Source organism: Hemiscyllium ocellatum, chromosome 1 (assembly GCF_020745735.1).
Source record: "Hemiscyllium ocellatum isolate sHemOce1 chromosome 1, sHemOce1.pat.X.cur, whole genome shotgun sequence".
NCBI classification, from domain to species: domain Eukaryota; kingdom Metazoa; phylum Chordata; class Chondrichthyes; order Orectolobiformes; family Hemiscylliidae; genus Hemiscyllium; species Hemiscyllium ocellatum.
Window position 1 is genome coordinate 158860137 of NC_083401.1, and position 24409 is coordinate 158884545.

Below are 24409 nucleotides of genomic sequence, written 5' to 3' on the forward strand. Positions count from 1 at the left end.
CTGGTCCAGGATTTCTCTCCGGTTGTGGATCACAAGAGGAAGGCATTTGACGAGGTAAGGAAGCGTCTGAGGGATTTAAATATTCAATATTCCATAAAATACCCAGCAACACTGCGCTTCAGTCATGGAGGATCTGTGTTTAACTTCGGATTGCTGGAAAAAGTAAAAGAATTTTTGGATGCTCTCAAGTAGACTGCGGGACTTGAACTATATGGATAATGACTTTATTTTACCCCCCCTTCTGTTTTTTCTCCTCCTCTTTCCCTCTTTCTCTTTTCCATCTTTCCTCGGGGGGGAATCTTTCTTCTTTCTTTTGACTCTTATCCACAACTAACTTGGTTTATCCGATTGTTGGGAGATGTTTCTGAGTTGTTGCTTAATATTTGCTGGGATTGTAATTTTATATATTTTATTTTAAGTTGCTGTTTTGTTAAGAGTGCCTAGGTGGTAATATAGAGGGGGGTGGGTTGGTCGCCCACTTTTATCTCTCGTATTATAAAATATTGGCATTTGTTTATCTTATTTTGTAATATCTGGGCCGAGGGCATGGCTCCAGCTGGGATGTGTTATGGTGGGATTACTGGAAGGTAGGAGTGCCTCCTGTGGACAAGGGAGAAAGTCTCCTTTTAATTATGTCTTATGTTTTTTTTAAGGAGTAATTCTTAGCTGTTTTGATTTAGTTGCTTTAAAGGTTGTTTTTATATGTGAATTGTTAATGGTCTCTACTTTTGAGTGAGGTTCTTCCTCCTGGGGGGTCTCGGACTTGCTTGAGCAAACATGGCTAGTCATTCATTTAAATGGTGTACCTGGAATGTCAAGGGGAGCCACTCATCAATTGAAAGGAAAAAGATATCAAGTCTTAAAAAAGAGACGGTTGATGTAGCCCTTCTACGGGAGACACATATACCTGATAGGGAGGGTGAATTTGGCCAGGTGTTCTTTTCATCTTTTAGCTCAAAAAGTAGGGGAGTGGCTGTTCTTATCCGGAAGAATCTTCCTTTCTTAATGATGAGCCAGATAAAAGATGCATCCGGACGATATTTATTACTTAAAGCCCTCATATATGGAAAGGAATATGGGATTTTGAATGTTTATTGCCCCCGGCACATTCTTTTAAATTTGTAACAGATGCATTCTCCAAGTTGGTGGCTCTCTGGGTGCATCACACGTTATAGGGGGAGATTTTAATTGTACTATCGACCCAGAGGTGGACAGGATACCTGGGAGCTCTGAGCTGTAGGCATTTGGCTGATCTGAATAGGGAGTTGGGCTGGTAGATGTGTGGAGGTATCTTCACCCTGAGGGTAGAGATTTTACTTTTTATTCTAATCCACACAAGTGCCATACCAGAATCGATATTTTTTTTGTCCTCTCAACCTTTCTGAATTTGATATTGTTTTGTAAAATAGGTAATTTAACTTTTTCTGACCACGCAGCAGTATATATGGGGGTTAAGGTTAGTGATGACGAGATGGGTTCCCGACAATGGCGTATGGACTCTTCCCTATTGAAAGATAGTAAGTTCACAGAATATTTCTCACAGGAATTTAAAACTTTCTGGGATATCAATTCAGGCATGGCCAATAACCCATTGGTGATGTGGGAGACTGCTCAGGCATATGCGCTTGGCTTGGTTATCCCATATTCTGCCACCCAAAAAAGACAAAAGGGAGAACAACAGCGTCTGCTCGAGGCATGCCTGAAAGCGGCTGAGACAGCGTATGCTGATAGGCTCTCTATTACTAAGCCACAGTGGATTTCAGCCCTCAGGCAACTTTGAATACCGCACTTACTCAAACAGCAAAGAGGGGGATACTGCTTACGAAGCAGAGATTATTTGAATACGGCAATAAGCTGGGCAGGTATCTAGCATACCTTGGCAGAAAGAAAAAGACTCCCCAATCCATTATGTCTATTAGAGGGGGTGCTGGTACCCTGACTTGTGATCCTAAAAAGATTAATGCAGCCTTTAGAAAGTTCTATTTCGAATTGTATAAGTCGGCGGACTGTGAGGATACAACGAGGAAGATGGAGTCTTTGTTTAAAAGAATCTGGCCCCCCTCGGACCTAACCTCAGAGCAGGTGTCACTTTTGAATGCCCCCCCGACAACCCAGGAAGTCCAGAAGGCGGTGAGGCAGCTCCAGAGCGGAAAAGCACCCGGACCAGACTGACTCCAGGCTGAGTTCTATAAAGAATTTATAGACTATTTGGCTGGACCACTTATAGGTATGTATAACTATGCACACATTCAGGGTAGCCTCCCACCTTGTCTGAGAGAAACAAGCAGCTCTCTCTCTTAAGAAAGGAAAAGCCCCAGATGACTGTACTTCATACAGACCTATATCCTTATTGAATGTGGACTTTAAAATTCTCTCAAAAATGTTGGTATTAAGACTGGAGAGGGTTTTACAATTTATTATAAGAGGATCAGACTGGGTTTGTTGAGGGTCACAGATCAACTAATAACATTAGAAGAGTGTTAAACATGGTACAAGTCTGCCAGCAGGGAGTGATACCAGGATTAGTCATCTCCCTAGATGCAGAGAAGGCATTTGATCAAGTAGAATGGCCATATCTCTTTTATACTTTGAAATGGTTTGGTATTGGAAAGGTCTTTACAAAGTGAGTTGCAGTATTATATCATGATCCCAAACGGGATAAGGCCAAATAGCTTTAGTGTTGGCAGAGGTTGTTGTCAGGGTTGCCCTCTCTCACCATTATTATTTACGCTGGTGATTGAGCCGCTCATGAAAGCCATACAAAACTGACCCCTATATAACGGCTCCAGAGGTTGGATCAGATAATCACAAAATCACTGTCTATGCAGGCGACATCCTTCTTTTCGTAAATGATCCATTGGCATCTGTGCCCCGCTTAATTTAAATGGTTAACTTATTTGGTATGTTCTCAGGTTACAAAATTAATTTTATGAAATCAGAGGCCATGCCGCTAGGAGGTCTTACCAGCATATCCCGCTTCCCCTTTGTGGTTACTGGGAGGCTTTCTTTATTTAGGTATTTTTATTACCCTGGTATTTGGTCAGCTATATAAAGCTAATTATACACACTTATTAGAGAAAATAAGGCAGCATCTCCAACGCCAGGAAGATCTCTCGATTATCCTAGCTAAGAAGAATAACCTTGGTCAAGCTGAATATTCTATCTTGCCTATTATACCCTATGAGAATGCTCCCCTTTATGTTGCCGAGACAAGCTCTATGGTTGCTTCAGCTCCTTTATTTGGAGTCACAGGCGGGCTCCTTATTAAATTAGATAGGTTGCAGCTCCCACAAGTCAGGGGAGGTCTGGATTTTCCGGATTTCAGGAGGTACCAACTGAGTTCTCTGTAATCATATGTAACTGATTGGGTCTTCAGTGACCCACAATCAATCTGGTTGAATATTGAGGCCTCCCAAGCAAAATGTCCCCTCATCAATCCATTATTTATGGATAAGATGAAAGTTATGATGGAGTATTGTAAAGATCCAGTTATATTAAACAGAATCAAAGCTTGAAAGATGATGCGACAGGATGAGGGTAGTTTACAAAAACCTCCTCTCCACTCCTATACAGGGGAACCTTGATTATCCGAATGCCAATTATCCGAAAATCGGATTATCGAAAGGAGATCTTAAGGTCCCGATAGAAACATTACATCAAAGATGTGTTTCCAACAGTGATCGTGTCTTTTGTTACAGTGATTAAACAGGCACCGTCTCCAAATGACTGACCTCCCGCCCTCCCTCTCTCTCCCCACACTTCCCTGGAGTTCTACAGAGGGGTGTACCCTAACCACCTCCCCCACCCCCTTGCTTCCCAGGAATAATCTCTCCAACCTGTGCAGGGCAAAGATGGAACCTGTCAAAAATCTGCAGCAAAAAGTTGTGTGTGGGGCTGTGCGCTATTTGGAGACTTACCCCACAAAGGTAGCTGCAGCAGCAGTCTTGTTGTTGGTGTACAGTCTTGGAGGTGGACGGGGGTGTCTGTGTTGGGGGTGAGGGTTCACATGCTTTGTGCTGGGGGGGCAGGGTTGGACCAGGTTTTATGCGGTGGGGGGGGGGGGGGGGGGGTGCACGGGTGGCGGAGTTGGACCGGGTTGGGGGCAGGGATAGACCGGGGGGGGAGGGGGGGGGAGGCAGACGAGGGAAAGTGTTGGACCGGGCGGGGGGTGTGTGGTGTTGGGGTCCAGGCCTCACGTACTACGTACTGCTGCAGTCTCCTGAATGGCAAGCAGGCTTTAAAAACTGAGTCCCAGAGGAAAGGCATTTAATTGATTTTCCAAAGAGTCCATTATCCAAACGAAATAGTGCCCACCCATCTTGTTCGGATAATCAAGTTTCCACTGCAGTGGGAGTTCAGCCAGGCCTGACTGATGCTGGATTTAAACTCTGGGAGTCCAGAGGTATTTCTGTTTGGGAAATCTGTTCGATGGGGAAGTCATGATGTCCTTCCAACAGTTGCGTTGGAAGTTTGGGTTGCCCAGCATGGACCTTTCTCGATATTTTCAAGTTTGAGACTTCATACAATAAAAGACCACATTGATAACTAATCCTTATAAATCGGATATGGAAAGGAGAGTGCTTTGGCCAATGGGTGCGCCTCGGTCAGTACTCCATACCACTTGCTACGTAATAAGGTATTTGAAGAACATGGAATGGTTATATAAAACCCGGAATCAAGAATTCGGGATGGAAATCTCCTTAAGAGATGTGGGAGGATGTCTGGGAAAATACCAGGTAGATCTCTATCTGTAATAGAACTCAGGCTATTCAATTCCAGATACTTCATAGGACTCATATAGCACCAGAGCAACTTGCAAAGTTCAAGGCAGGAGCATTCCCAATATGCCCTAAATGTAAAATAGAAGTTAGTACTCTCACTCATTGTAGACATGCCTTAAGATTCATAGATATTGGGATAGCGTTGGCAAAGATTTGGGAACAGAGATTGGGTTGGACCTAGTGTATCTTCTTTTGGGTTTTCCAAATTTCCCTTCTCTAGATGCTGATGGGAAGAAACTATTCACTATCCTTTTCCTTTTGTGTGAGGAAAAACATTTTACTAAGTTGGGTATCCGAACGTCTCCCAGAACTTTGGAATTGGCATAGGATAGTTATGGAATATATCCCCCAGATTTCCTTACGAATATGGTGCACCAAAAAACGGAATTATTTTATAGAACATGGCAGCCCTTTTTGAACTACACCAATGCAGATGTATCGGCCATAATGTTTAGGGCCTTTGCTTAGCTGCGAGGACGGTGTTGGTTGGTCCAGGGGCCTCCGGGAGGAGGAAGAATCCCGTATAAATATGGGTTTTGTTATAACATGATATGACTTTATTTTGAATGCATTTATTTAATTATTTATTTTCTTTTTTTTTCTCTCTCTCTCTTTGGTTATTGTTAGTATTGTACGGTACTGTGATTTTTTTTTAATGTATAGAGTCGTCTTTTCTATATTTTATTTTGTGTTTTGGTAGTTTAGTAGTTAGGTTTCTTAATTTTATATTGGTGCTGTTATGTTGTAAAGTGGATACTTTTTTTTGTATTAATTTTGTAAATTTGTAAAACAAAAATCTCAAATTTTTTTTCAATAAAAATATAAATTAAAAAATGAAATTAAATTGAGAGCAGGAAGCAACATAGGTTTGGAAGGTGTAGAATCTAGATAGAATTGAGCTGCAAAGGGAAGAAAAAACTCCCTGAAGGGAGTTATGTACAGGCTCTCAGCAGTGACCAGGATGTGAGGCTAAAATGAATTGGGAGTTAAAAAGGTGGTATTACTGTACTCATAATGATCTTTAATGTGAAGTAGACTGGGAAAATCAGGTTAGCAGTGGATTCCAAGGGAAGGAATTTGCTGAATGTCTCAGAGTTTTTTTTTGGAGCAGCTTGTGGTAGGGCACATGAGGGAGCAGGCAGTTTTAGATTTGGTGATGTGTAATAAGGCAGACTTGGTTAGGGAGCTTAAAGTGAAGGAAATTTTAGCGACCGTGGCAGTATGAGTTCATCCTCAATTTGAGAGCCAAGATTTAGGATGCATAGGATGGAGAAACAAGCTGCAAGGGATGAGCACAATTGAAATGTGGAGCTTATTCAAGGAACAGCTACTGTGTGTCCTTGATAAATATGTGCCTGTCAGGCAGGGAGGAAGTGGTCAAGCGAAGGAGCTGTGGTTTACTAAATAAGCGAAATCTCTTTGTCAAACGGAAAAGAAGGCTAATGTTAGGATGAGATGCGAAGGCTCAGTTAGGGTGCTAGAGAGTTACAGGTTAGCCAGGAAAGACGTAAAGAGAGATCTAAGAAGAGCCAGGAGGAGACCTGAGAAGTCATCGGCAGATAGGATCAAAGAAAACCCTAAAGCGTTCTATAGGTATATCAGGAATAAACGAATGACTAGAATAAGATTAGGGCCAATCAAGGATAGTCGTGGGAAGTTGTGTGGGTAGTCTGAGGAGATAGGGAAGCACTAAATGAATATTTTTTGTCAGTATTCACACCAGAAAAATCTGTTTTCGAGGAGAATACTGACATACAAACTGCTAGACTAGACAGGATTGAGGTTCATAGGAGGAGATGTTAGCAGTTCTGGCAAGTGTGAAAATAGATAAGTCCCCATGAACAGGTGGTATTTATCCTAGGATTCTCTGGGAGTCCAGGAAGGAAATTGAAGAACCTTTGGCTTTGTTCTTTATGTCACCATTGTCTACAGGAATAGTGCCAGAAGACTGGAGAATACCAAATGTTGCCTCCTTGTTCAAGAAGGGGAGTAGAAACAACCCTGGTAATTATAGATCAGTGAGCCTTACATCGGTTGTGAGTAAAGTGTTGGATAGTTTATAAGAGATAGGATTTATCATCTCAAGAGGAATAAGTTGACTAGGGATAGTCAATACAGTTTTGTGAAGGGTAGGTCATGCCTCTGAAACCTTAGAGTTCTTTGAGATGGTGACCAAACAGGTGGATGAGGGTAAAGCAGTTGATGTGGTGTATATGGATTTCAATAAGGCGTTTGATAAGGTTCCCCATGGAATAAAAACAAATTCAAATTTGGCCAATCTGTTTAAATACCAAAATCCAATTGAATTTGAATTTAGTATTTTGATGTCATCAAAACAATGAAATGATCTAATGTTTTGGGGTATAAAACCAAACATTTTAAATAGTTAGGGGGTGAACTGGCAAGCACCAACAAGTATAGACAGCTAGCTAAATAGCTCTCTGAAAGGTACCTGCCCATAAGAAAAGTTGTGCAGCAGAAGATCGAAGAAGAGACGACCCAGAAAAAGAGGAAAATCGAGAAAGCTGACTGGTTTTAAAACGTGATTAATTTGTTTGTAAATCTTCATTGGGTTTCTTTTTATCAGACCAGTATTGTAGAGTGGGAGGTAAAAGATATAGGTTTGAGAGAATGGAGTTGTTAATTGTTGTAAAACATTCTCTGTTGGACTTAAAGAATAAAATTGTTAATTTTCATTTTAAATAGTGAAATCTGGAACAGTTCTTTGTCTCTCGAAATTTAACAGATTATGGTGTGAGATGAGCGTCTCTGTTTAAGTTAGCAGAAGGTTTTACCCCATATCGTAACACCTGTAACTAAGGAAGGATGTGCTGGCCTTGGTAGGAGTCCAGAGGAAGTTTACAGGAATGATCTGCTGATGAAAGGCTTGTCATATGAAGAGCCGTTCAGGACTCTGATTGTATTTGATGGAGTTTAAAAAATGAGGGGGGTGGGGCTCATTGAAAAGTAGGGAATACTGAGAGGCACGGCTAGATAGATACAGAGTTAATGTTCCTGTTAGTAGGAGAGGGCTTGAGAATGCAGCATCAGATGAAGGGATGGCCCTTCAGCACTAGGGTGAGGAATTTCTTCACCGAATGGTGGTATACCTGAGGAACCCATTGCCACAGAAGGCTCTGGAGGCCTAGTCATAGTGTGTTAAGACAGATATATGTTCTTGATTAGTAAGGGGATCAAAGGTTATGGAAGAAGGCTAATATATCAGCCACGACTGAATCGCAGAGCAGATTTAATGGGCTGCACGGCCTAATTGTGCACCCATATCTTGTGGTCTTACGGAAATTGAGCTTTCTGTTATTTTTCTATATTTTAATTAATTTAATTTGCACACATCTTGTTTTTGGAAAGAAAAGTTTGTCTGATTCTCAGGGTAAAGAAATAATTTAAAACTGATGTCTGCTGAAATGACTGCAGTATGTGATTTGATGTATTTAGAAGTAAACAAAATCTCATAGGGATGCTATCTTCATGATTTCATCCTAGTTGAATTATAGCCTGTTGGAATGCTTTTTCTACTCTGTGAGAGAATCAAATGGGAGTCTGCCATTGTAGTTTGCTCTCTAGTGGAAAAACCTGGTTGCTCTAATGCAATGTGAATTTTAGCTATTTGCGAGTTTGATTCTCTAAACAAGCATTATAGCGCTTTTACTGAATGAAACTTCCGATATTCTTTTATTTAAAGTTTCGTATTTAGCCATAACATTTTTCTCCATAAATAATTTTCCAACATGTTAGTTCAAAAAATAATGAAGTGTAATACTGAGGCATGCAGACTGAAATATTTTTGCTGTCTGTGATATTTATAATATTTGTGTTGACTAAACAATAAGTGCTGTAAAGAGTATTATCACAACCTGACAATCAATGAATGGCTTACTAAGTTTTTGAATGAAAGGGCTGGCATTGAACCCCCAAAAATCTTGTGACAACTAAATTCCTAACCTGACAATTGTAAGTGCAATGAATGGGTTTTACATTATTGCTATTCCACTGCAAGCTATCTGTGTCCTAGAACTTAGAGTGGACTTCATCTGAACTCTGCAGATTACAAAAGATTAACAACAAAAACTTGTTTGGCTTTAAGTTGAGAGTTGTGTACTTCTGGGACCATGCACTACAAAAAAAAATGCGGAGAGACAGTGGGAGAGGGTGTAGAAAGATTCAGAAGAATTATTCTAAGGCTGAGAAACTTCAGTTCCTTAGAAATATTCAAATTGGGACTATCCTCCCTGATGAGAGTGTAAGGTGGAGATTTAATGGAAATATATAGAGTTTTAGAAAGCTTTTGATGAGGTCCCACAGAAGAGGTTAGTAAACAAAATTAAAGAACATGGTTTTGGAGGTAATGCACTGTTGTAGATTGAGAATGGGTTCGTTGTCAGACAACAGTGTGGGGCAGGGGAAAGATCAGTTATTTTCAGGTTAACAAGCTGTGACTAGAGGGGTATCATGAGGACCATTTCCCCCCTCGCTCGAAGCAAAATGCTCAGACATAGTATAATTTTACCTCCATTTTTATTCCGGGCCCTGGAGGGAGAGAGGACAATTGCCCATGTGCACAGAGATATGAGTTCTTGATCATCTTCTGAACAACAGATTATTAATGAATTATATAGTCATTTTACAGGAAGCAACATCCAGATAAGGTAACATACATATTGATTGGATGACCGTTATAATCAGTAAGTGTCAGTAGTAAAGACTAAGCCATCTGCTGTTACACAATGAATGTTCTTAACTGTAACTGGCCTCACATAATGAATATTTTTCACCTTGTTAAACTGACCTTACACACTGAATGCTTCCAATGTTTTTTTTAGATTAGATTACTTACAGTATGGAAACAGGCTCTTCAGCCCAACAAGTCCACACCGACCCGCCGAAGCGCAACCCACCCATTCCCTACATTTACCCCTTACCTAACACTACGGGCAATTTAGCATGGCCAATTCACCTGACCCGCACATCTTTGGACTGTGGGAGGAAACCCACGCAGACACGGGGAGAACGTGCAAACTCCACACAGTCAGTCGCTTGAGTCGGGAATTGAACCCGGGTCTCAGGCGCTGTGAGACAGCAGTGCTAACCACTGTGCCACCGTGCCGCCCACATGTTGTTAAATGGCTCTACGTAATGGATGCTTTTCACCTTGTTAACCCACCACTCTTGCCTCCAGCACTCCATTGTTGATTCCAAATTCTTATCTGATCAGACTCGTGCTCTGCTGAAAGTCTTGTTTCACAATACTTAAAGCTTAACTCTTTCCCTACCTGCTCATACCCTATACATATTCTCAAATTATTGTTTCCCCAGCTATTAGATTTAATCCCCACGTCCAAATCATTTGTGGAGGTATTAATACTTCCGGATTAATATCGGAATATGACAAGCACTTAAGAAGCCAGTGGTACGCTTTATAATCAGAGTATTTCACTACAGAAGCAAATGTGTTTCTGTGGTTATGTAGACCCATGGCGAGACTGCACTCAAAGTACTGTGTGCAATTTTAGCTTCCTTTATCTAAGGAAAGATGTTTGCTGTGAGCTATGTTCCACCAAACTAATTAACTTGAAAAGCTAGTCAATACATTTGGTATTACCTAATTGAATGGGAGAGTGGGCTGGGGGCTGAAAAGCATGCTCCTTTGCCTTATTCAAAATCCTAAAAAATATGGACAGACTTGATAGGGAAAAAATTCCTATTTCGTGGAAGGATTAATGAACATAGGGCACAAATTTAAGACGATTGGCAAAAGAAGCAACGTCAGCCTGAGGAAAATAATTTTGTTGCAGTGAGTGGCTAGGATCTGGCATACATGCCTGAGATTGGTGAAGGCAGCATCAATTGAAACTTCCTAAAGGAACTGGATTACTATCTTAAAAGGTAATATTGTGAAGGGCTATAAGAAAAAGGCAGGGAGTGGCATTAGATGGTTTACTACTTTACTATACATAGACAAATGACAGGAGTGGCCAAATGACCACCTTCAGTGTTCTGATCACTCTGTAATTTTGATAAAGTTTAACTGTGTGATTGTCTTTCCTTCTTGATATTACATATACTACATGAATCCCTTGAAGATCTAGTTTCTAAATATAGCATGTACTTTAGTTTTAATCTGACCTGGAGTCAGGTTTTATCTTTGAATGATAGAATCCCTACCATGTGGAAACAGGTTTTTCAGCCCATAGAATTCAACCGATCCTCCAAGACCCCATTCAGACTCACCCTGCACCCTATTGCTGAATTTCCCATGGCTAGTCTACTTAGTCTGCATATCCTTGGACACTATAGGCAACTTATTATGGCTAATCCACCTGACCCGCATACCTTTGGACTGTGGGAGTAAACCGGAGCACCCAGAGGAAACCCAAACAGACATGGAGAGAATGTGCAAACTCCCAAGGGTAGAATCGAACCCTGTCCTTGGCACTGTGAGGCACTGATGCTAACCACTGAGCCACTGTACTGCCCTTGGCTGTGTTGCTCAAGGATTTTGTTTTTGCTGCTTTATCATGGGATTGTGGATGCTGCTGACAAGTCAAAGTGTATGTTGCTAATTGCCCTGGAGAAATTGGTGAACTGCTGCCTTACGTTGCTATAGTCCAAGTAATGTATCTACACCCAGAGAATTTCAGGATTTTGATTGCGGGGCAGTAAAAGAATTATGATGTATTTCCAAATTCATATTGCTGAGTTACCTGGATCTGGTGACTTTCTCATACACCTGTTGCCTTGTTTTGGGTGGTAGGGATTATGGGTTTGAAAGGCACAGGTGATGAAACCTTTGTGAATTATTGCAGCTCAACTTGTAGATGATAATGCTGCAACAATTGTGTGCCAGTGGTGCTGGGAATGAATGTTGAAAATGGTGGGTGGGTGCCAATCAAGTAGGTATGATGGTGTGAAACATCCTATGTAATTTGTGCTGCACTGATCCAGCCAATAAAGAGTGTTCCAATACATGTCTGATGTGACTTGTAAGTAATGAAAAAGCTTTAGGGAATCAGAACTTGAGTTAATTGCTCAGAATTCCCACTCTCTGACCCGCCCTTGTAGCCATTACATTTATATGTCTATCTAGCTAGGCTTCTGATCAATGATAATTCTCTGTGAAAATGATGCTGTTGGGTTCAGTGATAGAAATATGGTCGAAACTCAAAGTAAATGGTTAAACTCTGCTAGCCTTGGTCATTGTTTCACAATGTGTAGCGTGAATATTACTTGCCATTTAGCCCAAGACTGAGCGCAATCTATGCTTTGTTGCATGTGGCACAGACTGCCTTTGTTATGTGCCAAGTTGTGAATGAACTGGACATTTCAAACATCAGCAAAACTCTTTCCTTCTTTCAGTCATTGAAGATGTCAGGCCGAGGACATCTGTCTCTTGTTCTTCTGCAGTGATGTTTGTTTAGAGTTCTATCAGCATAGCCAATCACCATGGTTTTCCTTTGTGTTGGGTATGGTTCCAGTCATTTGGTAGTTTACTTATGATTTCATTGGATAAAAGAGCTTTGATAAAATTGAAGCTATTGTTGGTCCACTGGTGCCTGATGTTGAAAACAGTCTCATTGCTCTGCTGGTTGAGAACAGCATGATATGATACTTGACAAGATTGGATTTGCCCTGTTGTTTTATTTTTCGTTATTCTGTTTTCAGATGTGGGCATTCCTAGCAAGGCTAGTACTTGCTGCCCATCCCAATTTGCTGCAGTCACATGTAAACCAGATTAGATATTGACAGAAGATTTCCTTCTGTAAAGGGCATAGAGAGAAGACTGGTTTTTACAATCATTGATAGTTTTATGGAGGCCAGCTGAACATTTCAGGTTAAAAGAATTTAAATTCCACTAGCCGCATTGATAGGAGTTGAATCCATGTTCCCAGAGTATTAGCCTGGACCTCTGGATTACTTGATCTCTGATATTGTCGTCATCATCAGCTCTCTCTCCAGTTCGGCTGCCATCTTTTATTGGGGATGGGGCAGTTTTTCACATTGGATAGATTGTAGCTGTATTGTAATATTGTAGCTGTACTTACATACCTAGGTTCGGGTTCAGCAAATTGTGGAACATGACTCCTAAGCACCACAGCTGAGCTGTTCAGAGAGCCCATAGCCTTTGCTTTTTGTAGCAGGTGGAACCATTTCTTCACATGACCTAGTGTAATCGAGTTATCTCAATACAGGCATCCCTGGTTTGGGATAAACTTTAGTGCTATTTACTCAGTACTGAAAGTGCTCAGCCTTCCTTTTGGGTTTCATGTACTGGGCATGTGCTGTCGAGAAAGATGGAGTCTCCACCTCAAATTAGTTATTTATTTGTCTGACACCATTTACGACTGGAGGTGGTAAGGCTGTTGCAGGGCTTTGAATGAATGAATGAATAGTTTTATTTTCACATGTATTTTACAGTGATAAAAACAGTTAGATACAGTGAAAAGGTTTTCCATTGTTGCCGTGATCCAGCACCATTTTAAATAGTTTAAAGAATAAGAAAAAAAAGATAAAGCTTAAGGAGAGTCTTGAGTCAGCTCATCATCGCTGCCATGCCTCCTCCTCCACCGTCTACACTGGATCCAACCAACGTTGAAGTCGCCACTTCTCAGACACCATCTTTTGCTTCTGGGCTGATTCCTCTCTACTACTGCCTCGCTGTCACCTGGGACAGACCCACCAACATCCAAGTCGATTCTCTTACTGCTGGCCCCACCTCTGAATTGATCCATTGTTTATTGGAACTCCAAGCTGTATCTACTGCATTCAAGTAATCCAGTGTTGTAGGTTCAGAGAGTTGACAGCTCATTTTAACTATCACTGATCAACGTTTTGGCCCTCCTCGATGAGTCAGCATTGACTCTCTGGCTTGATGTCAAGCTTAATTAACTTACATGTAGGAACATTAATTTAGAGTATGATGGTAGAAAGTTTTGCTTTGTTGATGGCGTATGCTTTTTATTTGTCTTTAAACTGCACACCAGTTGAATTTCAGGACTTGGAGGCTGTGCATGTGTAAAATACTTTCTAAGATGTGCACTTGCACAGCTACTGTGAAGGCACTGACCAGTAAAGCATAGGGGAATAAAAGGGAATGCTGCACACAATGCAGTTATAGATGATCTGTCACATTGCCAGATATGTTCAAAATCTTGACCATTTAGCATAGTGGTAGTATTGTGCAATATGGTGAAATAAATATAATGTGCAAATAGAACTCTCCTCTGCAATGACTATTGGTGCTCATTCTTGTAAATTGTGGTTCATGTGTGGAATGAACTGCCAGAGAAATCGATGGATGCAAGTACAGTTATAAGATTTAGAAGATCTTTGGATAAATACATGAAAAGGACGGATTTGGAAGGATATGGGGCCAAGCTGAGGCAGGTGGAGCTAATTTACTTTGGGAACATGGTTGGTGTGAATTGGTTGGACCAAAGGGTCAATTTCTGTGTTGTATAACTCTATACCTCCATGACTCTTCTAAGAAGATGAATCTGCAGTAGTAGATTAGTCAGGATGAGGCCAAGGAGTATTAGTTTTCTTACCAGCTGTGGCCAGATCTTGCTCAACTCTGTCTGCAGTAGTGATATGAGATCTATTTAGTTATTGACATTCGGGTCATAGAGATGTACAGCATGGAAACAGACACTTCGGTCCAACCCGTCCATGCCAACCAGATATCCCAACCCAAACTAGTCCCACCTGCCAGCAACCGGCCCATATCCCTCCAAACCTTTCCTATTCATATATCCATCCAAATGCCTCTTAAATGTTGCAATTGTACCAGCCTCCACCACTTCCTCTGGCAGCTCATTCCATACACGTATCACCCTCTGTGTGAAAAAGTCGCCCCTTAGGTCTATTTTATATCTTTCCCCTCTCACCCTAAACCTATGCCCTCTAGTTCTGGATTCCCTGACCCCACGGAAAAGACTTTGTCTATTTATCCTATCCGTGCCCCTCATAATTTTGTAAACCTCTATAAGGTCACTCCTCAGCCTTCAATGCTCCAGGGAAAACAGCCCATGCCTGTTCAGCCTCTCCCTATAGCTCAAATCCTCCAACCTTGGCAACATCCTTGTAAATCTTTTCTGAACCCTTTCAAGTTTCACAACATCTTGCCGATAGGAAGGAGACCAGAATTACATGCAATATTCCAACAGTGGCCTAACCAATGTCCTGTACAGCTGCAACATGACCTCCCAATTCCTGTACTCAATACTCTGACCAATGAATGAAAGCATACCAAACTCCTCCTCCACTATCCTATATACCTGCAACTCCACTTTCAAGGAGCTATGAACCTGCATTCCAAGGTCTCTTTGTTCAGCAACACTCCCTAGGACCTGACCATTAAGTGTATAAGTCCTGCTAAGATTTGATTTCCAAAATGCAGCACCTCTCATTTATCTGAATTAAACTCCATCTGCCACTTCTCAGCCCATTGGCCCATCTGGTCAAGATCCTGTTGTAATCTGAGGTAACCCTCTTCGCTGTCCACTACACCTCCAATTTTGGTGGCATCTGCAAACTTACCTCTTAGGCTAGCATCCAAATAATTTATGTAAATGACAAAAAGTAGAGGACCCAGCACCGATCCTTGTGGCACTCCACTGGTCACAGGCCTCCAGTCTGAAAAACAACCCTCCACCACCACCCTTTGTCTTCTAACTTTGAGCCAGTTCTGTATACTAATGGCTAGTTCTCCCTGCATTCCATAAGATTTAGCCTTTCTAATCAGTCTCCCATGGGGAACCTTGTTGAATGCCTTACTGAAGTCCATATAGATTACATCTACTGCTCGGCCCTCATCAATCTTCTTTGTTACTACTTGAAAAAACTCAATCAAGTTTGTGAGACATGATTTCCCACGCACAAAGCCATGTTGACTATCCCTAATCAGTCCTTGCCTTTCCAAATAAATGTACATCCTGTCCCTCAGGATTCCCTCCAACAACTTGCCTACCACCAAGGTCAGGCTCGTTGATCTATAGTTCCCTGGCTTGTCCTTACCACCCTTCATAAACAGTGGCACCACGTTTGCCAACCTCCAGTCTTCCAGCACCTCACCTGTGACGATCGATGATACAAATATCTCCCTAAGAGGCCCAGCAATCGCTTCTGCAGCTTCCCACAGAGTTCTCGGGTACACCTGATTAGGTCCTGGGGATTTATCCACCTTTACTCATTTCAAGACATCCAGCACTTCCTTCTCTGTAATCTGGACATTTTGCAAGATGTCACCATCTATTTCCCAACAGTCTATATCTTCCATATCCTTTCCCACAATAAATACTGATACAAAATACTTATTTAGTATCTCCACAATTTTCTGTGGTTTCACTCAAAGGCCACCTTGCTGATCTTTGAGGGGCCCTATTCTCTCCCTAGTTACCCTCTTGTCCTTAATGTATTTGTAAAAACCCTTTGGATTCTCTTTAATTCTGTTTTCCAAAGCTATCTCATGTCCCCATTTTGCACTCCTGATTTCTCTCTGAAGTATACTCCTACTTCCTTTATACTCTTCTAAGGATTCACTCAATCTATCCTGTCTATACCTTACATATGCTTCCTTCTTTTTCTTAACCAAACCCTCAATTTCTTTAGTCATCCAGCATTCGCCTATACCTACCAGCCTTTCCTTTCACCCTGGCAGGAATACACTTTCTCTGGATTCTCGTTATCTCATTTCTGAAGGCTTCCCATTTTCTGGCCGTCCCTTTACCTGCAAACACCTGCCTCCAATAAGCTTTCAAAAGTTCTTGGCTGATACCATCAAAATTGGCCTTTCTCCAATTTAGAACTTCAACTTTTAGATCTGGTCTATCATTTTCTATCACTATTTTAAATCTAATAGAATTATGATCGCTGGCCCCAAAGTGCTCCCCCACTGACACCTCAATCATCTGCCCTGCCTTATTTCCCAAGAGTAGGTCAAGTTTTGCATCTTCTCTAGTAGGTACATCCACATACTGAATCAGAAAATTGTCTTGTATGCACTTAACAACTTCCTCTCCATTTAAACCCTTAATACTATGTCAGTCCCAGTCTATGTTTGGAAGGTTAAAATCCCCTACCATAACCACCCTATTATTCTTACAGATAGCTGTGATCTCCTTACAAGTTTGTTTCTCAATTTCCCTCTGACTATTGGGGGGGTCTATAATACAATCCCAATAAAGTGATCATTCCTTTCTTATTTCTCAGTTCCACCCAAATAACTTCCCTGGATGTATTTCCAGGAATATCCTCCCTCAGCACAGCTGTAATGCTATCCCTTATCAAAAATACCTCTCCCCCTCCTCTCTTGCCTCGCTTTCTATCCATCCTGTAGCATTTGTATCCTAGAACATTTAAGCTGCCAGTCCTGCCCATCCCTGAGCCATGTTTCTGTAATTATCCCAGTCCCACGTTCCTAACCATGCCCTGAGTTCATCTGCCACCCCTCGCATTGAAATAAATGCAGTTTAATTTACTAGTCCAACCTTGTCCCTGCTTGCCCTGAGTGTTTGGCAAGTTTCTGTTCTCAACTGTACCAGTCTCAGATCGATCTCTCCTTCACCCGGATTACATTCTGTGGCCTTGCTGTAGCGCTGCTTCATCAAGCGATGTACAGATTTATTGTTATTTCTTGGCAATTACTGGATTTGATCAATACAATGTTGAATATTCTAACCAGACGAATTAGGAGCAAGACACATCATTTGCCTAGTCCTGGTGTCTCTCATAAGAGGAAGCATTCTTTCAGCATCCACCATGTCAAGTCCATGCAGGATTTTGTTTCAGTGAGAAAGTTTCACCACCACCTATATTACAAAGGATTCTGGTCTAACCTTTTCCCATAAAATAATCTCAAGGATCAATAGCCTGACCCTTCTCTGAACTACTTCAAATGCAAATGTGAAATATTGGTCTCAAAAAGAATTTTTAAAAATACATTGAGGGTTTCAATTATGGCGAGAAATTAGAGAAGCTAAAATTTTTCTCCTTGGATTTGATAAGATTTTAAATGGTGCTGGATCATCAAGCAATTTTGATACTTCAGGAAAAACCTCCCATTGGCAAGAAGGTAAGTAAACAGACTGTTTTAAAATAAATGGCAAAAGAACAGGGAGTTGGCAAAATTCTCTATCTAAAAGAAATATATTAATTGTTACTTTAAGAGAATTGGATATGTATGTGGAAAAAACCTTTTTCAGGGCTATGGACAAAGACATAGGAAACGCAACTAATTGAATAGCACTTTTATAGACCCAACATAGGCATGATGCATTTTCTGTGTTTTAATGATTTGATAATATTCTTCAAACCTGTTGAAATTAGTGCTACTGCAAGTTAAGTTACTTGTACAAGATGTTTGTTTTACTAATATCAAGATTTTTCTTTCTCCATCTAACCACAGCTGAAAATAAAAAGCAATTAGGAACACAGATCGTTACAATTAAAGAGGAGCCAATGGATCTAAAAATACCTGAACTTCCAGTCTCACCATTTCCGAGTCGAGTCTTCAATTACGAGGCAGTGAAGAGTGAAAGTTCCCAGAATTCGCCTGAAGTTATACCCCTCACAGAAATTAAGCTTTTCACTCAAGATATTTCTGTAAAAATGGCATCAGAGCTTCTTTATCAACTCTCAGGTATTTATGTTACAGTTTCACAAAATTGTATTGCCTGTATCAAAATAATAATGCATTCACAAAATAATTTCTGATTTGTAGCATTCATGCTCTTCAAACTCGCTCCTGTTTTGAGATGGTATTGTAGCTTCATCAGCAACAGCACAGTAATTAATATATGCGATTACTGCATGACCAGAAGAGAGAGTTAACACAGAGAAAATTGCAATATCCGCTCAACTTCATTCTAATTAAAATCAGTTGCCCTTTCCTAAGCTCTTTACACAAATTCAGTCAGTCATACTGTACTTAGATGCTTGGTTGTTCTGAACGTTTTGAACATTTTTTATACCTAATAACATCCATTTTTTAGGATATGCCAAAAGCTGCTAAATGCTAACTGCTCCATGTAGATCTACAGACTATTTGTATTCAGGCTTCCCTTTGAAATGTGGCTTGTTATACAGTGCCTTTGGAAATAAGCTCTCTTTTCTTTGGTAACTAACAAACATATAGACGAACATACAAACAAGAAGTCAAGCTCCTCAAAACTGCTTCACCATTTAGTAGGAGCTTGGTTTTTCGGATTTATAACATGAAATCCACATACTAGCTGACCTAAACTTTTTACCGCTTTGCTTAGCAAGAATCTAAAACTTTTTACCGCTTTGCTGCCTCACAGCGCCAGAGACCCGGGTTCAATTCCCGACTCAGGCGACTGACTGTGTGGAGTTTGCACATTCTCCCCGTGTCTGCGTGGGTTTCCTCCGGGTGTTCCGGTTTCCTCCCACAGTCCAAAGATGTGCAGGTAAGGTGAATTGACCATGCTAAATTGTCCGTAGTGTTAGGTGAAGGGTAAATGTAGGGGTATGGGTGGGTTGCGCTTCGGTGGGTCAGTGTGGACTTGTTGGGCTGAAGGGCCTGTTTCCATACTGTAAGTAATCTAATCTAATCTAATCTAATCTATCCACCTCTGTCTTGCAAATATTCAAAGACCCTGCTTTTACACTCCACCCTCTGTTAGGAAAAAAAATTATTTCAATTTGTCTTAAGTGGCAAATGCTGATTTTTAAACACTGTCAGCTACTTGTAGGTTCTCCCATAAGACAAAACATCCTTTCCACATCTATTGTATCAAGACTACTCAGGATCTTAATTGATTCAATTAAGTAACCTTTTTTTTTCCTCCTGAACTCCAGATACAAGTCGAGCCTGTCCAATCTTTCCTCATAAAACAAGCTGTCCATTAAATGTATATAGGTGTTGACATAGTGGTAATGTCACTGGACTAGTAATCCAGAAACCCAAGCTAATGTCTGAGGGCATGGTTTGAATCCCATCATGACATAAGGTAAAATTTAAGTCCAGAGTTTTACTGAAATGAAAAGCTAGTCTGGTGGCTTCCATGTAACCACTGTTGATTGTAAAAACCCATCTGGTTCACTAATGTCCTTCAGGGAAGGAAATCTGCCATCCTCACCTGGCCTGACCTACATGTGACTCCAGACCCAAGGCAATGTGAATGACTCTTAACTACCTTCTGGGCAATTAGGAATTGTCAACATGTGCTGGCCTAGCCAGCAGTGCTCATGTACCATGAATGTATAGAGACAAAAAGCTCTTTAATGCTTCCAGCGTAATTGCATCCTTCTGTAAATAAAGTAGTGAATACTGTCGAGTGTTCAAGATCTGGTCTCACCAGTGCCCTGTATAACTGATGCATAATCTCCCTACTTTCATAATCAGTACTCCTTTCAATGAACAATGACATTCTAATTTCTCATTACTTGATGTACCTGCATCCCAGCCTTTTGTGAATCATGCTGTAGAGCACCATGCTCTCTCGGCATCTTAGAGCTGTGCAATTTGTCACCATTTGGATCATATACTTTAATTTCCCTGTCAAAATGGGCAATTGCACTTTTTCCCATTTTAAACTCCATTTGCCACACCTTTACCCATCCACTTAACAATATGCTTTTTTGGGCTCCTTACGTCATTTTCAATTTCCTACCTATTTTTGTTTTGTCAACAAATTTGGCAACCGTAGGTTCCAAACTGAATCCAGGTAATTGATATAAATTATGAACAGTTCCGGTTCCAGTGTTGATCCTTGTGATATACAACGCACTGCATGTTGCCAACCTGTCAAAGACCCAATTATGCCTACTGTCTAGTATCTGCTTGCCATCCAGGTTCTATCCCAGGTTTATATGTTACCCCCATGCCATGGGCTGCTACTTCCATTCCCCAGTGAAGATTGATGCAAAATACCTGTTGAATTCATCTGCCATCTGTTGGTTTTCCATTATCAATTCTCCAGTTCCGTCACTTCTGATAAGATCAACACTCGCTGGACTTTTATTTTTAAATACCGATGGAAATTCTGACTATCTCTTTTTACATTGCTGGCTAGCTTTTTCAAAATAGTTTCAAAGAGAGGTCTCTGGACTTGAAACATAGCTCTGTTTTTCACTCTAGAGAAGCTGCCAGAGTTTCTCCAGTTTCTGTTTTCTTTCACCTCTTTGGTTTCCACAGTTCTTTTGGCTTTATTTTAACCCCACACTTCTTTGATACTCCATCCCACCACAGGGTCACTGTTCGAGGCCTGTACACTACTGCAAGTGACATCTAGCCTTGGCATTTCTCTAAACAAACATTTGAACATTGTTATTTCCTAAACTTAGTTCACCCCTCTGTGTTTTCATGCATGTCACTGTTAACTAACAAATCATCCCCTCTACCTTTTCCAAGATTCATGTTCTTCCGAGGTTTCTTGTATACTTAAAATTCCAGAACCTTTGGAATTTTGTCCACTGAGGACTGTAGAAGCTCTCTTTGAGTATATTTAAAGTAGTGGTTGAAAAATTAATGATCTTATTAAATTGCATAAAGGATTAGTGTAGGTAAAAGGCATTGAAGTGTTTGATCAGCCATGATTGTGTTAAATGGCACAATTGGCCTTTTGCGCTGAATGGCCTACTCTTGTTCCTATTTAGGTCACAATCAATGTAATACTGCAATATTTTCCCCGATAGGTTCCAGATGGTACATACTTGTGCTTTGACTATTTTGTTTCAAACATTTAGGCAGAAGGGTCTTTTGTTCTATCCTTTTTATTCATTTTATAGCCTCTAGTCTTGAGTTGATTTGCTATTAAGTTCATACTCTATCATTTCTATCACAGTTTACTCTGATTTATCACCTTTCCAAATTTGATTCCTTGTCCCTGCTATTAAGTTTAAAAACTTCTCTCTTTCCATAAAAGCATACCAAAAGACTTTAAGACTGAGGAGCCGAATTTGGCAGTTTGGCATGTCGTGTCTGAACTCCCATTCAATCATGGCTGATAAGTTTCTCAACTCTATTCTTTTGTTTTCTCCCCATTATCCTTGATCCCCTCAGCAATCAATAACCTATCTACCTCTGTTTTAAAAACACTCCATGATTTGGCCTTCACTTGTGGCAGTATGTTGCACAACTTAACCACCCTCCAGCTGAAGAAATTCCTTATCTCCATTCTAAAGGATCGTCACTTCACTTTGAAGTTGAGCGCTCAGGTCCTCATCTCTCATGCTAGTGGAGACATCTCTACATGCACTGTATCCAGTCCTCTCAGTAGCGTGTTTCAATGAGATTCCCCTCATTCTTCTAAACTCCATCGAGTACAAGCCCAGAGTCCTCAACTGCTCTTTCATATAGCAAGTGTTTCAGCTTTGGGACCATTGTTGTCAACCTCCTCTGCACCATCTCTAATTTTGGCACTTCGTTCCTTAGATGCGGAGCACACAACTGCTCTCAATATTTCAAATGCGGTCTGATCAGAGCCTTATAAGCCTTAGCAGTGCATCTCTACTCTTATATTCTAGCTTCTTGAAATGAATGCTAACATTTCATTGGTCTTCCTAATCACCAACTGAACTGTCGTGATTTGGGAGTCCCTTTGTGTTTCAAATTTCCAAAGCCTTTCCCCATTTAGAAAATCGTCTGTGCCTCTACTCTTCCAACCAAAATGCATAACCTGTCACTTGTCCACATTGAACTCCATCTAATACTTTATTGCCCACTCACCTAGCATGTCCAAGTCCTTCTGCAGCTCAGCTATGTCCTTCAGAACCCTGGAGTGTACTCCATCTGATCCAGATGATCTATCTGCCTTCAGAACAATCAGCTTCCCTAGCACTTTCTCCTTAGTGAGGACCACTACACTTTTCTATGCCCCCCTCTCTCTCTCGAAGTTCTTGTATGCTATTCATGTCTTCCAGGGTGAAAACTGAAGCAAAATCCCAAATCAGTTCTTCCGCATTTCTTTGTTCCCCATTAGCCTTATTCCTAGCAGTTCAATGTCCACTCTTGTCTCTCTCTCACCTTTTAGATATCTTTAAAAAAATCTCTTGCAATCTTCTTTTATATTACAAGCTTACTTACCCTCATATATTATCTTCATGTTCATATTCCCTCAACAGACCTCCTTACTACCTGTATTGGTACCTGTGTGGGCCATGACAACTGGATCTTTCCCCTCCCATTCCAAATTCCACTGCAGCCCAAAAGAAATATCCTTAACCCATGCACCAGGCAGGCGATGCAGCCTTTGGGACAGTTGATCCTGGCCTTGAAAGACAGTGTCTATTCCCTGACTATGCTTTGCCTCATTACAACAATGTATCTCTTTTCTGCGATCTCTTGAATGATCTCTGAACCAAAGTACGGTGCTCAGTTTGCTCAACGTCCCTACTATAACCCCTGTCATCTCTCAGGGAGCAAGAATCTCAAACCTATTGGATCAGCTGTTACCTCACGTGTTGATTTGTTCGCAGCTCAGACTCCAGCTCATCATCTCTGAGCTGGAGTTCCTCAAGCAATGAACACTTAAAACAGACGTGATTACTACAAACCCTAATGGGATCCATCAGTTCCTGCATCATGCAGTGATGTGTTATAACCTGGTCTGGATCTCCATTTCAATTCCTTTGTTCTTAATTAGATTGTTTAAAATTTTTGTATTCATATTTTAGTTCATAGCCTATAAAAATTTGCTCAGGTTACTTTCAGATTGAAGGTAAACAATCAGTTAAATTAGTAGCTATCACCAGCAATGAACTTGTGCTTTACCTGTGATGTCACTCTTCTGTGTCAGACCCCTGACCTTGAGCTTCAATTTATTCTATCTCTTTGGAAAAAAAACTTTCAAACTAGCTGAAAGAGTAGTAATTCCCACCTGCATCAAATTGCCACATTGCTCCAAGGTTCCTCAATATATCAACAAAAAAATCAGAAATTGCTAGAAAAGCTCACCACCTCTGGCAGCATCTGTGGAGAGAAAGCAGAGTTAATGTTTCAAATGCAGTGACCCTTCAGAACTGATTGTAGCTAGGAAAAGGTTGGTATATGCTCACTTGGGCTGTCTAACTCTGGATGTAATCTCTCTTTCCTGACTGTCTGAAGCTTAATGATCTCTGGTGATATGGTTGGTTAATACACTGTTGCCACCATGATCCAGGTGGAGACAGAGCTAACAGTACAGGACCCTCTTTACTCAGTGTGATACCAGTCTCCCATACCAGTTTTTGAACTATGTACTTATTTAACTGAACTGTTTTGTCCTTTGCCAGTTGACTGATTGTTTAGCTAATAATCCAAAGATTATGATCTTTGAGGTTCTGCTTAATTTGTGCATGGTAGCTCATACCAAATCTGCAGAACCTCTTTCCTTGTCCTGCCTGTATCATTGGTCACAATGACCAGATTCTTCCCCCTCCCACTGCAAATGTCTCTTCAACCACCTAGACTTAAGTTCTTTGCTGCAGTGAATGGTGTCCATCCATCTAACTACACTGTCAGTACATTCCTTTTCTTGGCTCCCCTCACTTGAATGGCTTCCTATGCTATGGTCAGTTAGTTTAGCCACCCCCGACCCTTCCAAAATAAATCCTGAAAAATCTTCAGCCTTATTGGGCAATTGCAAATGCTGAGATTCCTATGTTTGTATCCT

At 40.9% G+C, this 24409-nt stretch overlaps 1 protein-coding gene across 5 annotated transcripts in view; it reads left to right on the forward strand.

Moving 5' to 3' along the window:
• The window catches only part of znf827 (zinc finger protein 827), a 129443-nt gene that overhangs the window by 49402 nt on the left and 55632 nt on the right, over positions 1-24409 (forward strand). For all 5 annotated transcript variants that reach the window (XR_009644849.1, XM_060827083.1, XM_060827101.1 and 2 more), the window contains one exon: positions 18202-18435. Coding sequence is in view for 4 of the 5 variants with exons in the window: in XM_060827083.1 (XP_060683066.1) it covers positions 18202-18435 (234 nt within the window). In the remaining variant the exon portion in view is untranslated. The remainder of the gene's footprint in view (positions 1-18201; positions 18436-24409) is intronic.